The sequence below is a fragment of the Lynx rufus genome, unplaced genomic scaffold (assembly GCF_022079265.1).
Source record: "Lynx rufus isolate CCGP_SWC_20201006 ecotype Redwood Valley unplaced genomic scaffold, mLynRuf1.p SCAF_13, whole genome shotgun sequence".
NCBI classification, from domain to species: domain Eukaryota; kingdom Metazoa; phylum Chordata; class Mammalia; order Carnivora; family Felidae; genus Lynx; species Lynx rufus.
In genome coordinates this window covers 13020725-13036911 of record NW_025814827.1, presented here as the reverse complement: position 1 = coordinate 13036911, position 16187 = coordinate 13020725, and the positions used below count along the sequence as shown (strand labels likewise).

The 16187-nt window shown below is 48.7% G+C and overlaps 2 protein-coding genes across 4 annotated transcripts in view; one reads left to right on the top strand and one right to left on the bottom strand.

Annotated features, from left to right (window-relative positions):
- The window catches only part of CA12 (carbonic anhydrase 12), a 51464-nt gene that overhangs the window by 2906 nt on the left and 32371 nt on the right, over positions 1-16187 (bottom strand). For both annotated transcript variants that reach the window (XM_047074996.1, XM_047074997.1), the window contains exons 4-9: positions 15702-15844; positions 13048-13143; positions 12108-12171; positions 11767-11924; positions 10371-10497; positions 511-598 (exon numbers count right to left, since the gene is read on the bottom strand). In XM_047074996.1, the coding sequence (XP_046930952.1) occupies positions 511-598; positions 10371-10497; positions 11767-11924; positions 12108-12171; positions 13048-13143; positions 15702-15844 (676 nt within the window). The remainder of the gene's footprint in view (positions 1-510; positions 599-10370; positions 10498-11766; positions 11925-12107; positions 12172-13047; positions 13144-15701; positions 15845-16187) is intronic.
- APH1B (aph-1 homolog B, gamma-secretase subunit) overlaps positions 1-16187 on the top strand; it is an 82727-nt gene that overhangs the window by 60808 nt on the left and 5732 nt on the right. Inside the window, exon 7 of one of the 2 annotated variants that reach the window (XM_047075000.1) lies at positions 1302-1854. The exons of the other annotated variant lie outside the window; for it this stretch is intronic. The gene's annotated coding sequence lies outside the window, so the exon portion shown is untranslated. Of the gene's footprint in view, positions 1-1301; positions 1855-16187 lie in introns of those variants that run through there. 2 annotated transcript variants of the gene reach the window in all.

Genomic DNA, 16187 nt, shown 5'->3' with positions numbered 1-16187 from the left:
AAACCTTTGATTGTGTGTAACAAAGCTCCTGGAAACTTTTGTTACAAATGCCAGAAGAAATAGATTTTATAAAAACCAAACATGACAATAAAAACATGAGCAAAGGGCATTAATAGCTAATGTGAGTGATGAATCAGGTTTTCCTTCTTTTTTCTTTTGGGGTTCAGAGAAGAAAAATCAGATTTAGAACGGAGACAGTCTTGCAGCTTGTATTTAGCCAAATGGGGCCTCCCGCGCCCCAGTCGAGAGACTTGTCTCTTGTCTGAGGTGTTAGCTGGTGCAGCAAGGCTGGCAGACACACCTCCAGCTCTGAGCATAAGGATCCTTAAATGACCAGCATCTCCTGCAGAGGATGCGAGGGGCAATTGTGTTCTGGAAACAGCACCCGTAGGATAAGTGTTGGTACAGGTGACAGGGGCCCTTCGTTCTGCAGGCTGCCTTTCCAGACAGATCAATCCTCATGGACAAATAAGCTACCCACTCTCATTTAGAACCAAAACCAGCTCCTACCTCTTCTTTCTTCTGAAAAGCCAAATGGACACTGCCAGGACAACGCAGATGCCAAGAACGCCAGCCAGGGCCACTGAAAGGATGATGCCTGGTGAAGAGGCAATGAACACAAATTACCTTCCTCCCTTCCCCTGCATCTCGTCCCATGGCACATGGATGTGAAGTCATGTGACAGCTGTATAATCTGCCACAGAAAGGTGTCATTTCCCTATTTCTGTTCTCAGGTTCTGGTCTTTGGCTCAGCAGAACTGGCTGGAGTACTTGGGGGGGGGGGGCATTTGCAAACTGTAGTGACTCTTCAAGGGTTCTCAAACTTATACCAGGATCATCTGAAGAGCTTGTTTAAATGTAGACTTTTTTTGAGCCCAGCCATCAGAGACTGATTCAGTCTGGAGTGGGGCCCAGGAATCTGCATTTTTACCAAACAGCTCTAGCTGATGCTGATGTAAATGGTTCATGAACCATACTTTGAGAAACCCTGAGCTACAGAATAAGAGCATACTCTGTCTTTGTTTGCTGGATTTAAGGCCCATTGGGATGCCTCTATTGGCTTTTCCCCCAAGCTCCATTGCACAGTCCTAAGCAGTCCAAGACAACCAGGGGTCCATTGCCAAGATCACTTAGCCAGTCACCCAACCTCCACACTGGGCTCGGGCATGTTTTTTTTCAGACAATGGCTTCCCACCATGGCCAGCAGGTCTTGGATAGCTCGTTGAATGTACACATGCTATAGAGTGATTAGGTCTTTCATTAGGGAAGCATTTGATTGGTGGTTCATCTTTGAATCACAGAGTGACCTGAAGGTAAGACCCACAGCAAGGAGAGGACTGGGAGCCAGAGGAACAGCACAGAGAAGCAGGGAGATTGGGCTGGAAGTATCACAGGCCCAGATCACACCAAGAATCACAGAGATCACCCAGCTGCAGCATGCAAGGCCGGCAGGCCACATACCCAGACTCAGTCCTGTGGAGGTAAGGTCTTGCACTTCAAAGGGGAGAGGAAAAGGTTGAAAATTAACCAAGTCAAACCATGGTGGATTTGACCAGTGTGCTGAACATTTGGTTGGAAGTACAGGGCTTATACAGACTTTCTGAGAGTATTCATTCTTGACTCAGGTGCCTGATGGTATAGAGGGAATTGCCCACCTTGGGAGTTCACACTGTGATCCTCCTTTCCAATTTTTGTCACAGCAGTCTTTTTGCTAGGGCAAGACTTCAGTTTTTAGTACAACATGGCTAGAGTGGAACATAAGGAAGGGTAAGTAAGGATCAGAGTCTCCTTGGGCAGGCTATTATCTGCTGCTTGGATACCTATCCCTCTTCATCTGTAAGGAATCTTCCAGGTTCTGGCTGTCTGGGGCTGGCAGGGCTTAGCTGGAGCCTGTGGCTAGACTTCTGCTCCATCCCTGTCTAGTCCTGTTATCATGATTTGGTTTTGTTTTTGCTTTGGCCCCACTGGGCAAACTGGAGATACCCCTCCCTGATACTAGCCTCCCTTCTCTGATGTGGAACGAGAAGATTATGGCTTCTCTTGGTGGGTTCCTTTGGGGGTAAGTTAGGAGTCTTCAATGGGGCTGAAATAGTGCCCAGCTATCTAAAATAAAATCCCATAGTCAGCCTCCTAGGGACCTCCCTGGGGGAGGGTAATGGGTGAGCCCATCTTTTTGAGTAAGACAGTGGTGCCCAGTCATGAAGCTCCCCTGGGTAACTCCAGCATGCTCCTTCCAGGTTCTTAGAACTACTCCCCATTCTCCCAATCAGGTCCTGCATCTAAAGAAAGTCTCTGTTACGCATACCCTCTTGTCTGGTGGTTTTCTGACCTTAGCAGAAACTTCTAGCATATGTGTGTATGTGTCGTGTGGGTGCTTGTTCCAGTTCACATTGGAAGCCAGAGTTGTGCTCGGAGTTGTGGCCACCCAGCGTGACACTCAGGAGAGCCTGTGCCCACAGAGCCCACTCTGAGACTCAGACCTTGGGAGAGCCCTGGCCAGTTGTGAGATGTCAGCAGAGGGCCAGGGACTCAAGACTTGGGGGCACTTGACACCCTCGGGAACCAGACCTGAGACTGCAGGATGAGGGTTTTTTTGTTCACTCCCTTCTCCTGTTATGTGGTCAGAGTCTGGTTGATTCCCCCGGAGCCATCAGCCCTGTGTCTTTTCCCGGCTGTCCTCTTCCACAGTCTCACACTGACCCTGCAGCCTCCCTCATCCAAGGCTGCCCCCTAGGAGTCTCTGGTCTGGCCTCCCCAGGTGGCCCGAGGCTGTTGTCAGAATAAGCAGAGCCGGTATGGAGAGGAGCTATCCACAAAGTACAGGGTGGCCTGTTCTCTTGGCTCTTGCTAGCCATCAGCAGCCCATGGCCTCCCAAGTGGCAGAGAGAGTGTGGCTCCGATGGCCTGATTCCCTGCTCCAAGTTTCTTCTTGTAACCTGAATACAAGGACCAGTCTGTGGCTTAGGGAGACACTCAGGATATGAGTCTCCCCTGAGGAGAGTGTCCAGATGTCTGTGGTACCAAACTAGTTCTCGCCACATAAGACCATCACTAGTAAGCCTAACCACTGGCTAAGCCGCCCCAACTGAACAGTTTCTGAAGTCGTTGCTTTCACAGTCACCTCAAACATCCTTGAGAAACACACAGGGCCCCGGACAGCTGAGCAGCCCCACTCCAGACTGTAGGGGGCACCCCCAGGGAGCTTGGGGAGCAGAGCCAAGTCTACAGAAGCAAGGCCCCCAGAGATGGGACTTTTCTCAAGAGTCCATGGCCCAAGTTGATGTCTTATCTGGAAGGAAATCTGGCTGCCCTTGGCTGTATTAGGCCCTGTAAACAACAGCCTAATTTAATCCAGGGCTCTAACCAGGGTTCCTTGCTCCTGGATGACCACTTGTGAGGGCCTAAATTGCCTTTCTGTGGAAATAATGAAATGAGCAAGCAGCCACAAAGGCAAAGTAAGCCCCGGAGACTGGGACAGATGCTTTTCAGCCAAGACTTTGATGCAGCAAAGACAAAGCGGCTTGACTGAGCAAGTGAAAAGTGTAAGCCACTATGGAAGAGGAATGGTAGTGAGGGTGTCACCTCCCAAGAATTCCACCCCCAGGGGAGCCCAGGGCAGGAAGATGTTGTTGGGATGCTACCCCCTGCCAGTTGAGACAGCACCAACCATCCAGGAAGTGGGACTTCTCTGCAGAGCCAGATGAAGTCCACAGGGCTTGGGGCCCCCTGGAAGCAGCTGCTAAAGCATCTGCTAATTAACAGGAGAGGGGAAAGTCAGAGAGACTTTGGGGGCATAGGGAAAATTCTTGGGGCAACTGAAGTAGAGCCCAGAGAGAAAAGCCAAAGCCTGCATCAAGCAGAGCCTGTGCGATGGTGTAGAGAATAGGGAACACAGTTGATGATGGGAGGGACACAGCCAGAGAAATTCATCTGCAGATTAAACAAAGAAATGGATTGGTTTCTATATGGCGACTAACACAGGCAGTTCCCACTGAAGAACAGTGAGACAGGAGAAACAGAGACAGGCTGCTTGACGGAGATGGCCCACAAGAGCTACTGCACGAGAACACGACGAAGGGGCTTCCGAGCTGGTTGGTTAAGAGGGTGCATGCCATACAGATGTGAGAGCTATCTGCTATCTAGAAAGTGCTCTGGTACGGATCAGGGTGAGCAAAGATAGGGCAGTATGACACAGAGAATGAAATCACACAGATACAGAAGAATTCAGTTGTCACATGCCTCCCCCAGGAGGGTACAGATCCCGGAGAAGGCAGACAAGCTGATTGCCACAGGGGCACTGCTACCTGTTGTTGCTGGCTCAGGAGCTGGATCTTCCACTGGTATCTCGCTGGACCGAGGGATGCTGGTTAACTGCTTTTGAGGTCTTCTGAAGCCTCAAGTGCAGACACAGAAAAGCCCAGCAGAAGGAACAAGCCCCTCGTTCACACAGCTTGCCGTTCCTGGAACAACTCTAACATTTTCGAGATCTATTTGCAATTCTGTTTATTCAAACAGAATTTTAAATAAAGAGGAATACAATCCTGATTGTTATTCCTTTCAAAATGTTATTTTAGGGGCGCCTGGGTGGCTCAATCGGTTGAGCATGCAACTCTTGATTTCGGCTCAGGTCATGATCTCACGGTTTGTGGGATCGAGCCCTGTGTCAGGCTCTGTGCTGACAGCATGGAGCCTGCTTGGGATTCTCTCTCCCCCACTCTCACTGCCTCTCCCTCGGTCATGCTTGTTCTCTCTCTCAAAATAAATAAACATTAAAAAAATATTAAAGTATGGACTATTTTGGTAAGTGACATTTTACATAGTTACATACACGTGTATACATATGTATATGCCTCTTTAGCAGTCTCCAGTCTTATAAAAGAGACAAGAAGAGCTTTGGCTTAGCAGGGATTTGATAGTTTAAATACATAAAATCCAGTTTGAGATGATAAAAGCTCTTATTATTATGCTTAATACAAGTCATAGAGTGAAGTAACTGAAATGCTAGTCCTCTCTTTGGATGATGCTTTGGTAAGAAAAGCAAGGAAGATGCCCTCAGTGACTACAGAACATAACTATCTTTGGAGAACATATATAACTGGAGGACTTTTTTATTGACACTATGGAACCCCAAAAAGAAATAATTTCTACAGATCTGCCAAAAGGATGCCACCACATTACATCAGGGTGCTGGTTTTCTACAACCATGATAGGGACTGAGGGCTTTGCCCTCCAGATGGCAGGATTGTAGGCCCAGGACAGAAAGCCACATATTGCTCTGAGGGGCCTGAATCCCGGGGCACTAGGCGTGGGTTACAATCCCAGCACTGGGGGTTTAGTGCACTCAGCTCCCTTCAGTGGCCAGGCACAGGCTGTCTGTGCTGAAGGAATGGTAGGTGGTGGCATGGGGGCCTCTTACTCCTTTCAGGCCAGAGCAACAGAAAAAGCCTGACAGCATCCCTAGGCGACTCTCTCCTAAGACTTTGAAACTTGCCGGCTAAGTTCTGATCTTTAAGGCTTCTTAAACCAATGGATTGATTTGAATGCCTGTTGGCAACCTGAAACAAAGCAAAAGAAGACTTGAAACTAAAAGGTGACCGCTGGCCAGGCTTATGTTCAAATCATTCTGCAGAGAAGAGCCTGGGGAGGGGAGTGGAAGGGAGCTGGCTTGGTTATATCCTCTCAAACTTGTAATGAGCACCAGGCACGATGCCTGCCACAAAAGTGAGTCCCTGTCCTTAGGGTCTTGGAGTGTGTGGATAATCTAGACATTGTTTTTCTTTTTCTGTACAGCAGTAAATCATTATCCTGCGCTATGCTAAGAACCATAACAGAGATGAACGGGTTGTTCCAGCCGCATTGAAAGAGACTGTAAGTCACCTTCAGGGGAACAGGGAAGATTTCTGGCATGACATTAGAGTGGGGTCGTGAAAGAATTTTCCAGGTGGAAAGCTGAGGGGCATCACCAGCAAAGGGAGTCGTGTGCAAAAGTAAATCATATGCACATGTAAAAGCCGTGCCTTGCTAAGGGAGGCCCTGCAGGGCGTGGACGGGTGCCAGGGGGAGAAATGCCAGAAAGATAACTGGGGCCACCTCACCGTGGGTGGGTCCAGCTTTCTGACTTTCCACCTGGTCTGCCCTGTGCCAGAGGCTTGTTTTTAAGGAGCAAGAGAACATCCACAGTGAGGTTTTTTTCTCCATAATGCTCGGCTTGGGGTATGCTGAGGAAAGATGTGGTGTGTTGAATTGCACTAGATGAAGGGGCTAGGGACTTCCTAGCACATTTGACAATTACTCCTGACTGTTCAGCCCCCTGGATCCAGGGGAATTGGAAGGTGGGAACCCCTCTGTCTTTCATTTGGATGTCTCAGTAGACTTGATGATACTTTCCATCTAATAGTTTTTATTTAAAAATAGGAACTTTTAGAAACAAGAGGTCAATAACCACAAAGTATACAGTCTAGTCTCAAAAAGTAGATAATTAGCCATCTTAGCTTTGTAAGAGTTTTTCCTCTTTTTAAAGGTTTTATAAAACTCCCCAGGTCTCTAAGGGTCAAGCGGATTCTAATCGTGCGACTCCACAGATTTAGCACGGGTCAAAGCCCTGCCCCACTACTGTCCAGCGCTCTTGTCTAAGAGTGCCTCAGCTGGCTCTGGGCTCTGCAGTGGGGAACATGCAGTTGCTCAGCGAAAGCCCACTAACGCGTGATTATAGAAACTCTTTGGCTTCCCCTTGTCCCTCGAGTGTCCCTGGCTCTGGTATATTAAAAATAGGACTAGATAACATTAGCATTTAGGTTCGATAGGCTCTTGCTTTATTACCCACCACCGTCAGGACCCAGTGTTGCTATCTTTAGCTTGGAAGAGGTCAACATGAAGGAACTAAGAATCAGGCTCCTGGGCTGTAAATCTGCCCATGCCATCTTTCTCCTTCACAGAGGGCATCTGACTCCTGTGAGATCTGGTCTGGTCACAGGATGTCTCCCCCCTCTCTGGGGTCCCACCTTGAGGGCAATGACTCTTGTCTCCCCTCTTCAGCTCAAGTCCTCCATTTGTACCCCTTGGAAGAGATACTTTCACAAGAGCTTAAAAAAAAAGTGCCTGACATGACTTTCACCTCTCCATAAAGAGTGGTCATTTTAACTAACTGGAGCCCTGATAAAGGGGTTTGTATGCTTCTCTTAAGGGTGGATAGTTCTCGCCTGTCCACTTCTCTTGGCCTTGGACATAGCCAATTATACAAAAAGCAAGTATATTCAAATTCTAAAGGAAGGTAAGGAACAGGGTTTCTCTTGAGTTTGGTTGTTCTACCTTAGTAACCCAACAACCTTTCGGTTTCAAGGGTAGCCATCACCAATTTGAAAATATCATCCTGTAATTTTGCCCCTCATGCCCTGGAGACATTTGGCAATGTCTGGAGACATTTTTGGCATTCAAAAGTGGGGGGATGCTATAGGCATCTAGTGGGGAGAGGGCAATGCAATGCGCAGGACAGCCGCCCAGTGAGAATTATCCAGACCAAAATGTCAATAGCACCAAGGTGAAGAAACCCTGCCCTAGGGCTAAATCGTAGACTACCCCTTAAGGACAGATTACTACCTCTTAAGGACAGAAATTAAGTTCTTTATTCCTTTTCTAAGCACAGTTGAGGAAGCATGGTAAAGTTAAATGATTTAGTCCCAGTTGTTCCAATTTGGCTAAACCTCAGAGCCTACTCTCAAAGTCCTTGCACTTTCTCTCCTAGAGGATTTCCTTAACATCACTTTTCTCCTGGCTCAATGTTCCAACTCCATAGTTCCTGTTAACTTCCAGAGAAAGCTCTGAATAAATCAGGCCCTAATTACAAGTTTGCCTTAATGGAAGTTTACAGATAATTCGGCATAATTGCTAAAGGTTCACACTGACACACGCTCACTCCATAAACCTGAAATGGCATGTTATGGTCTGAGGCCCCTCCAAGTTGGTGTGAGAGCCCTTCATAAATGCAGGTGCCCCCGGGGGGTGAGGTTTGGGGCTTCTCTCCTTTGTGGCCGCCCTCCCCATTGTTCCTTGGGAAACAGCCCCAGTAGCTGCCTGTGTCTTCGAGAAGTGGGAGGGGACAATTCTAGCCAAGTTTCTATAATCAGCCTCCAAATGAACAGGTTTGCCTTGGACTGCCAGGGTTTCTCACTCCAAGGGGAGAGCTGGGCACAGCCTGGGCTCTTGGAAGCAACAGTTCTGGGTGAGCCGTGCAGGAAGGGCAGTGGCAAAGATGCATTTGGGCTTTGATCTTGATGCCCTGAGCTTGGAGTTGGTCTCCAGGCTTCTGCTAAGAGGCCCCTCAAGCTCCCCAGCCAGACTGGGAGAGTCTACTGAAGCGCTCTGCTACAAGCCTGACTGCACTGCCCACTCTGTGAGGGCCAACTTAGACCTGAGCTGGTCTAAGAAGATGGCTAATTATTCCCAGTGCCATAGTCCATTGTTACAAGTGGAGGTTACTTTGGGATGTCAGACTCAAGTTCCTGTGTGGTTTCTTCTGATCCTTTGTAACTGCCCTCAAACACTGTCCCTGCAACGTAAAGTCAGGATGGGCAGTTGTTAGTATCCACTTCGAATCCTATAGCATGTTAGCGTTGAAAGGACATTAGCTCACCTTGTCCAACCTATCATTTTATGGCTAAGGAAACCAAGGCCAAAGAAGGGACATGATTTGCTTACATCATACAGCAGGGAGGAAACAAATTGAGGCCTTGAACCTAGGTCTTCTGACTGCAGGGGGAGTCTTTATGACCGTATCGCCTGTGACTTATATAGACCAATCCAGAGAAGAGATCTGATTATTATCTTGAATCACAAATAAGATCTACCTTGTCTATGTGGGCCAAGTCCCTTATCTCCAGGTAGTTTTTTTGTTTTGTATTTTATTGAAGAGTTGAAGTATTTTCCATTTACCCTTGACTACTACTCCATTTAGAGGAATGGGAAAAGAGAAATTTATATCCAAACTAGATCACAAAGGGATGATCTGTAAATTTGAGGCGTTTTCCTAGAAAAGAAGTTGACAGTCATCATCATATATGTTCTCTGTGTTTAAGAAGGGCTATTGTTCACAGATGACGTTTTCAGACCAGGAAATTGAGAAAAAGAGAGAAACTACCTTAACCAGTGGTATGTGGCAAGGAGAGCACAAAAGATAAATTCTTGGGCAGGTCTGATTAAGTGATTGACAGGACATAATTCTGATCATATATATGGGTCAGTGCAAAAGGGCATGTTTCTAAAGCTTTCTGGCAAGGGCCCTGAAATACTATCTTCCTATGTTTAAGCTTAGTCAGTGGTAGTTATAATCTCACACAATAACAAAGGAACAAGAAGGTGAGACAAGGAGAACTGATTCTCGGACAAGTGGGTTAATGGGGTCATCTTTAGATATGAACACCTGGCCCAGTTCCATCACAAGTGACATAAGGAGAAAAAGTGGAACTTGCACAGACCTACCTGTTTCTGACCATGAGATTCCCGTGTTGGGAGTGGCCCAAGAGTCTACGGTGAGAAAGTGAACTTGGAGGTTTGAAGAAGGGTGTGGACCCCTAGGGTGCTCTCTTACCTGTTTCCCTGAACCCCCAGCTTCCAACAGTATTGACGGGTATTGAACAAGTAAAGATGTTAAATGTCCTTCTGAGTAGTTATGGTTACAGATTTAAGAGGAAGAACGGAGCTTTCATAGCATTAGGAATAAACCAAACTATTCAGCTTCGTTCAGTATAGCTCCTGTGTGTGTGTGCTTAGGCAAGCTTAAGGAGATGAGACAAAAAGGCAGTGAATGCAGACGCTTTCTTGCCTGATGGGTCCTGCTACATCAGACCATGAGCTACTTATGCCCACAAATGTGGATTATGCCCACTCTCTGAAAGCTTAACGAAGGAGCATCCCTGGACGTTGGTGATGCTGATGGTGCTATGAATCACCTGGTGAGGCTGAAGATGGGCCTTGATGCCAAGAAAGCCTACGGCAAGAAGTTAGGAGTTTGTCTCGTGAAAACAGTCCTACCATGTGTCTTAGGAGACGTAGTTCTCTGACAGAGAGGACCCCAGAACATCCTCTCTTCCCCATCTGTGAGAGACTCCCAGACTTAATGGGGGCTCCGGTCCAGGCACCAAGAAGCCCTGGCTGGTGCTTCCCTGCAAAGGCTCAGGGAAGTCAAGAGCAGTGGAGGGAGACCTCAGTAAACCCACACACAATAGCTTCTTGCATACTTGGTTCCCTTGGCAGCCAGAGTGCTCTGAACCCACCCCCTAAGGGTATCAGTGACAAAGCCCGAGGGTAGGGCACCCGACTGCAGATAAAATGGGTGTCCTGGCACCATACGCCCCCCACACACCGCGTCTTCTCACCTTGTCGGAAAGAGATATACACCAGCCTCTCGTCAAAGTTCTGGACCCGCCGGAAATTGTTGACCATCTCTCTGGGGGATGGGTCATCCACATGTGTGCAGTACAGAGCAGTCTCCAAAGCTAGCAGCTGCAAGGCAAGGCAGGAACACACCCCATGGGCAAAGTGATGCTCCCTTGCCTGACCTCAGTGGGGAGGAGAACTCTGGGGCTTGGCAGGAGGCACGTCAGAAAGCAGTGGGAAAGCCAGAGAACTGTTTCCCCTCCCTCAAAGGCGTCTGGTTGCCTGGACACCGAGTCAGCTGGTCTGTCACCACCTCCCAAGGCTTGGGGGGAGGTTACAGCTCTTAGCTGCTGGCTGGTGGAGGGGCTCCTCAGCCTCTCACAGGCCTGATTTGCAACCCGACTCTAAATCAGAGGGGCCTGGGGCTTATTCTGGTGGTCCCGTCACAAGGAACAAAAAGAGGGAGGCAAGAGTTTCACAGTTCCTCTGACCACTGGTTCCATGGAATTTTCGTACACCCACATAGATTATATAATCTGTTTCCAAGGCAGCTTCTAGGTTACTGCTTCCCTGAACATTTCATCTCTTGATTCATCACATCTCTATTCCTGTCCGCCCACCTGCTGCCATTTATCTACATTACTCAGATCAGTAGCTCATAGTAAAAGGAACGACCAACAGTGAGGGCCTTACTGGTCAGGAAGAGGGGTTGGGGGTGGGACGGGCCATGAGCCAGTGTGCAGCACTGCCCCTGGCCCTGTCTCCTGGACAGTCAGTTTTCTTCTTGATGAATTTCAACTGTGGAGTAGGGGATGGGCAGCGACCAGCAACCCCAATCTGACTTTGGGGCTTTGTCTCCAACCAGCAGGCGATCCCACAAGCTCCCTCAACTGTCTATCCCTCACTTTCATCATCTGTAAGATGAGAAGGTTGGAGATGATTGCTGAGGCTTCTGTCCCCCAGTTTTGCACTAGACTTTGAGCTTCTTGAGAACAGAGACCATTGCCTACTCACTGCCGCCGTCCCAGCGCTCTGGTTGGTTAAACCATCGAAACTGGGTCTGTCTTTATTCTGCCCTGTAAAGGAACCGTGCTCGCTCCACCATGGAGGCAGACACTATGCAGCCACTGAGGGCTATATTAGGAAATGCAGCCTAACGACTTGCTTGTAAGGAATTGTGGAGATGGGTTCATTTTTCAAGCTTGACTTGATAACTCTGTTTTTGAAGCTTGGCCTGTAATTTTTGCAGTGTGTCCAGGAACCCGCACTATTTGGAGAGGTTTTACACAGCTGTCAGTGAAACTCTAAGTGAGGAAATCAAGTTGTTATGATATTGGGTGATGGTAGAGACAGAGGTGCCACATGGCCTCTGACTCAGAAGAGCACGACAGTTACCTGCTCCTGGGAAATTTGCACAGGGTTCCGGAAAACCGTCCAGAGCACTGTGGGGTGGCAAGGAGGTGTGGTCAGGGAGCCTTTGTAGCGGTAGTATTCGTCAGGCCTCTCAGGAAGCAGCTCTTCAATGCTAAAACCCGGAATGAGCACTTCTTGGCCTGGAGAGACATATTGGGGAGATGGTGTCCGCCTTTCTCCCCATGGCAGAGGTGCTGCTGGGCGTGCGACTGAGCCTAGAAATGTGAACAGCACCTGCCCCCTGCATTCATTTTTCTTCAGGTCACATGGGGGTGACTGTATTCTCCTCTCTAGGGGTAGATAAGCATTCAAGAACCCCTTACCTTTGTATTTGACATCTTGAAGGTGCCTGAAGATCTTGTCATAAGATGGATTGAAGGAACCCATCTGCAACATAGATGGGGCAGGTTGAACTAGGACAGAATTATATAGGCTGAGCCTGGTGTAACAGTTGCTAATGGAAGGACTCGACTAGGGGTATATAGTCACCACCGCCAAGGTCCTCCCTGAAGGATTCACTTTACTAGGACAATTATGAAGGATCGCTAGCCTGTTACAGAGTGAGGGTGATGGTCCTGTCCTCTTGTATCTCAGGATGTGAGGCACTGAGCCCTCAGGGCACTGGGGCTTGAGCGTCACGAGGCAAAGAATATAGCCTGTGCTCCTGGCGATCAGGCTTTGAGTCTGAAAGCCACAACTAGCATGTTTTCTAACCAGAACTCAAGGGAGATGTAGTACGTACAAGCCAAGTCAGGCAAGTAAGCATGTCGAAAAACGAGGTACTTGTCTTATTAGGGAAATACATGCAAGCGAATCAGGAAACATTCCCATTTGGGGGATTAAGGAAAGAGCTCACTCCAGGGTCAATAGAAAGACTGCAACTTGGATGTTAGGAGTTGTGTAAGGGATTTGACACCTGATGAGGCAGCGCTGAATGATCCCCACCCCCCAACCCCATACACACAGGGCCTGCCTCGCTGGACAATTCCAAGCTTTATACAATAGGGCTAGCAACTAGGGCTCATTTTCTCCAGTCTTCCAAAGGACATGCCCATTTCTGCTGCCCAGCTACACAAAGTGCTGCCTCCTGGCCAAAAGACAAGGTCCCCTATGGGGGCATACCTCTGGCTCTAGAGGCAAGACACAGCCAAAATGAGAGTGAGCCACACACATCCAACGGACAGGCAATTCAGGGACCAAATGCTGAGTGTGATACCATCCTGGCTTCAAATTTCATGTAAAACCCCTTTCAACATCTCTTACCTCTATGAGAACAGCTAGGACTGCGAGGCCTTCTGACTTGTTACTGGCGGTGCTGGCGTTGGCATACAGGTCCGAGTTATAATGGACAATATGCAGCTGCAGTGGAAGGAAAGCTGCTCACCACGGGTGGGCGACTCATGGGAACCTTTTGCTTTTGCAGGGGGAGGACACATATTTATCCCTCCGGTGGAAAAAGAAATCACAGCCCGGCTTTTATACGGGTTTAATCAGCCATATTTCAAGAGGCCAAAAAAACAAGGACGTTACTCTCTGAATGTAGATTCTTAGCATTCACAAAAAAATTCTAAGCTCATTTTTTCAAAGCAGGAATTACTTGTGATTATTTTTTTTTAAATTTTTTTTCAATGTTTATTTATTTTTGGGACAGAGAGAGACAGAGCATGAACGGGGGAGGGGCAGAGAGAGAGGGAGACACAGAATCGGAAACAGGCTCCAGGCTCTGAGCCATCAGCCCAGAGCCCGACGCGGGGCTCGAACTCACGGACCGCGAGATCGTGACCTGGTTGAAGTCGGACGCTTAACCGACTGCGCCACCCAGGCGCCCCTACTTGTGATTATTAAAGTGAGGGAAAGAGAACATTCTGAGAAATCTTGGGTTTCAAAAGTCTAGGTAACTGGGACACCCAGGTGGCTCAGTCAGTTAAGCGTTCGACTTGATTTTGGCTAAGGTCTCATGGTTGTGAGATTGAGCCTCGAGTCCAGCTCTGTACTGAGCGAGGAGCCTGCTTGAGATTCTTTCTCCCTCTCCCTCTGCGCTCTCCCCCACAACATTGCATGCACACATGCTCTTTCTCTCTCTCTCTCAAAAAAAATAAATGTCTAGGTAAGCATTAAGGTATTGTTATGATAAATTCTGACAATAGGTTGGACCTAGTTTTTAATCCAAAATGTGGTGTCTGTCATTTGTCCTCCAAAAAACTATATTAGTAGATACATCTATATATGTGACATGCATTTTTGTTGAGTCTTTGCCTCTTGAGACTGTGACACGCTGAGATTTTTTCTTTGTTCATCTCTTTCTCCGTCTTACATGGTCATAAATGGAATTCAAGCAGATTTTACTGAATACGGCTTAATGTTCCCCACCTTTCAAGTGGCCCTTTCTAATTTTCACAAGTGACATGACATCATTTCTTTTTTTAAGTAGTCCTCGCTATGAAGGATGTAGCCTGCCGCCTTGCCCCCCACCACGTTAGCTTGGCACAGCCTTGAGAAATGGGGGATTCTGTATGGCTGACACCCTGCAGGTCCCAGATCCGTATTTCTTTTTACAGCTGCCCTTTGAGCTTGCGGTCTGCTTCAGCACTTTTCTTACTGTGTTCAGATTAAACGGAGAGGAACAGAATTCCCTGCTGAAGAGATGAAGAGACTCTTCTCTATAGGACCCAATCCAGAAGAACTGTGCACTTTCAAGGACCCTCCACAGGGAATCTGCCACTTTCGGGTCACCTTGAAGTATTTTCTCTATTAGAGACATTTATGGCCCATCTTCACCAGGCCCTTGGTGATGATGTGGCTTCATAGCAGAAAATATAATAATGAGAAATCCATTTAAATGCCCACACTCTCCCAGCCTACACCCTAACTCCTTCTTTATTCCCCGTGTGTAGGTAGAAGCCTCCACATTGCAATTAGCCTGAAAGAAATTGCAGGCCTGGGGTTTCAGAGATGGGCCTGGTTTGAAATGCGTGCCCCTCCAAGAGTGCCGTCCTTTTGGGCCAGAAATATAGGCCCTCCACACGTGTAACTCTACCTCTAATTAGCCTGAGACATTAAGCAGTTCAGCAGGTAAGAACAGAGGAGAGGGGTCATGTCATTATTTACCTTGGGCTCCACTGGCTGATCAGTAGCGTTTATCTCCTTGTATTTATTGCCCTGTAAACAGTCAGAGCCACACCCCCAAGTTCTGTCCTCTGGGAGCTCTTAAGTGGAGCATCTCAAGCACCCCCACCGTACCCCCTGCACACCTATAGTGCAGGAACAATGCTCCACTCCTTCCGTTTCCTCTGGGCATTTTGGGGTAGTGCCTCAGAACGACACAACACAATGTTGTGCCGACATCCCAGACTATCCTCTTTGACTCTCTCATTGCCGTGATGTCCCGTGAATTATAATGCCAGTCTTCCCTTGGCTTGTGGCCCTGGGCCCCAAGGTTCCAAGCACAAGCCATGCCCAGGAAAAGGAAAGCTGGAGTGGGAAAGGCCTGTGCAAACAGCACGGCTTGTGAAGAAAGATGGAGAAGTTGGGGGAAGCAATTAGCCCAGTAGGATTCAGCAGCGAGATACGATACGTCCGCGAGGCAAGCCGGTGGGATCCCGATCTGTGCAGGCAGAAGAGCGATGCCGACAAAAGGGGCATGTGTGCCCCACTGTGCCACCCCGGGAGCATTGCCTTCTGAGCGGTGCCACTCAGTAAAGACAGAGACAAACTCCGTACGTTCAGGAGGAAGGGGACCAGGACACCGCGGAAGAACCGCAGGGGTATGGGAGTGGCTCTGCCTTCCCTGAGTGGGTGTGTGGAGCCCGAAGGCAGCCCTTGCTTGCGCTCTGATCTTCGCTGCACACCAGCCAGGTGGAAGGGTGCCAGACCACCCACCGCCAGGCAGCCTCTGCCGGCCTGCCCGCTCCACTCACCTCAGCAGCAAAGTGCTTCCCACCGACAGTGTGCTCGGAGCCGTGAGGGTCATTCTGGTTCCCCCAGTGCAGGTGCAGCTGGGCGGCACTGTAGCGGGACCGGAGGCCCTGGATGTGCATGTCCGAGGGCAGGTTCAGCCTCACTGTGGGGAGTGGAGCCTTCAGAGCCCTGGCCAGCTGAGCACTGCCTGAGAGCAGTTAGCGATGCGACACCGGCCCGGGGCCCAGACAGGAGGCAGGTGGATGCAGTGAGTGGAGACACAGCCTGGGGCTCAGAAACCTGGGCTCTTCTCCTGAAAATGTCCCCATTTCCCTAAAGCAATTCTAGTCGCACCAGCCCCTTCTAAGCTCCCCTGGGAAAAGGATGGCAAGAGCACTAATACTAGATGGGTGGGTGTGTTTTTACATATCCACGTATTAAACACCCAGCTATCAAGATAGAACCTTTAATGAAGTATCTTCCAAGCCGTAGAATAATATAATAGC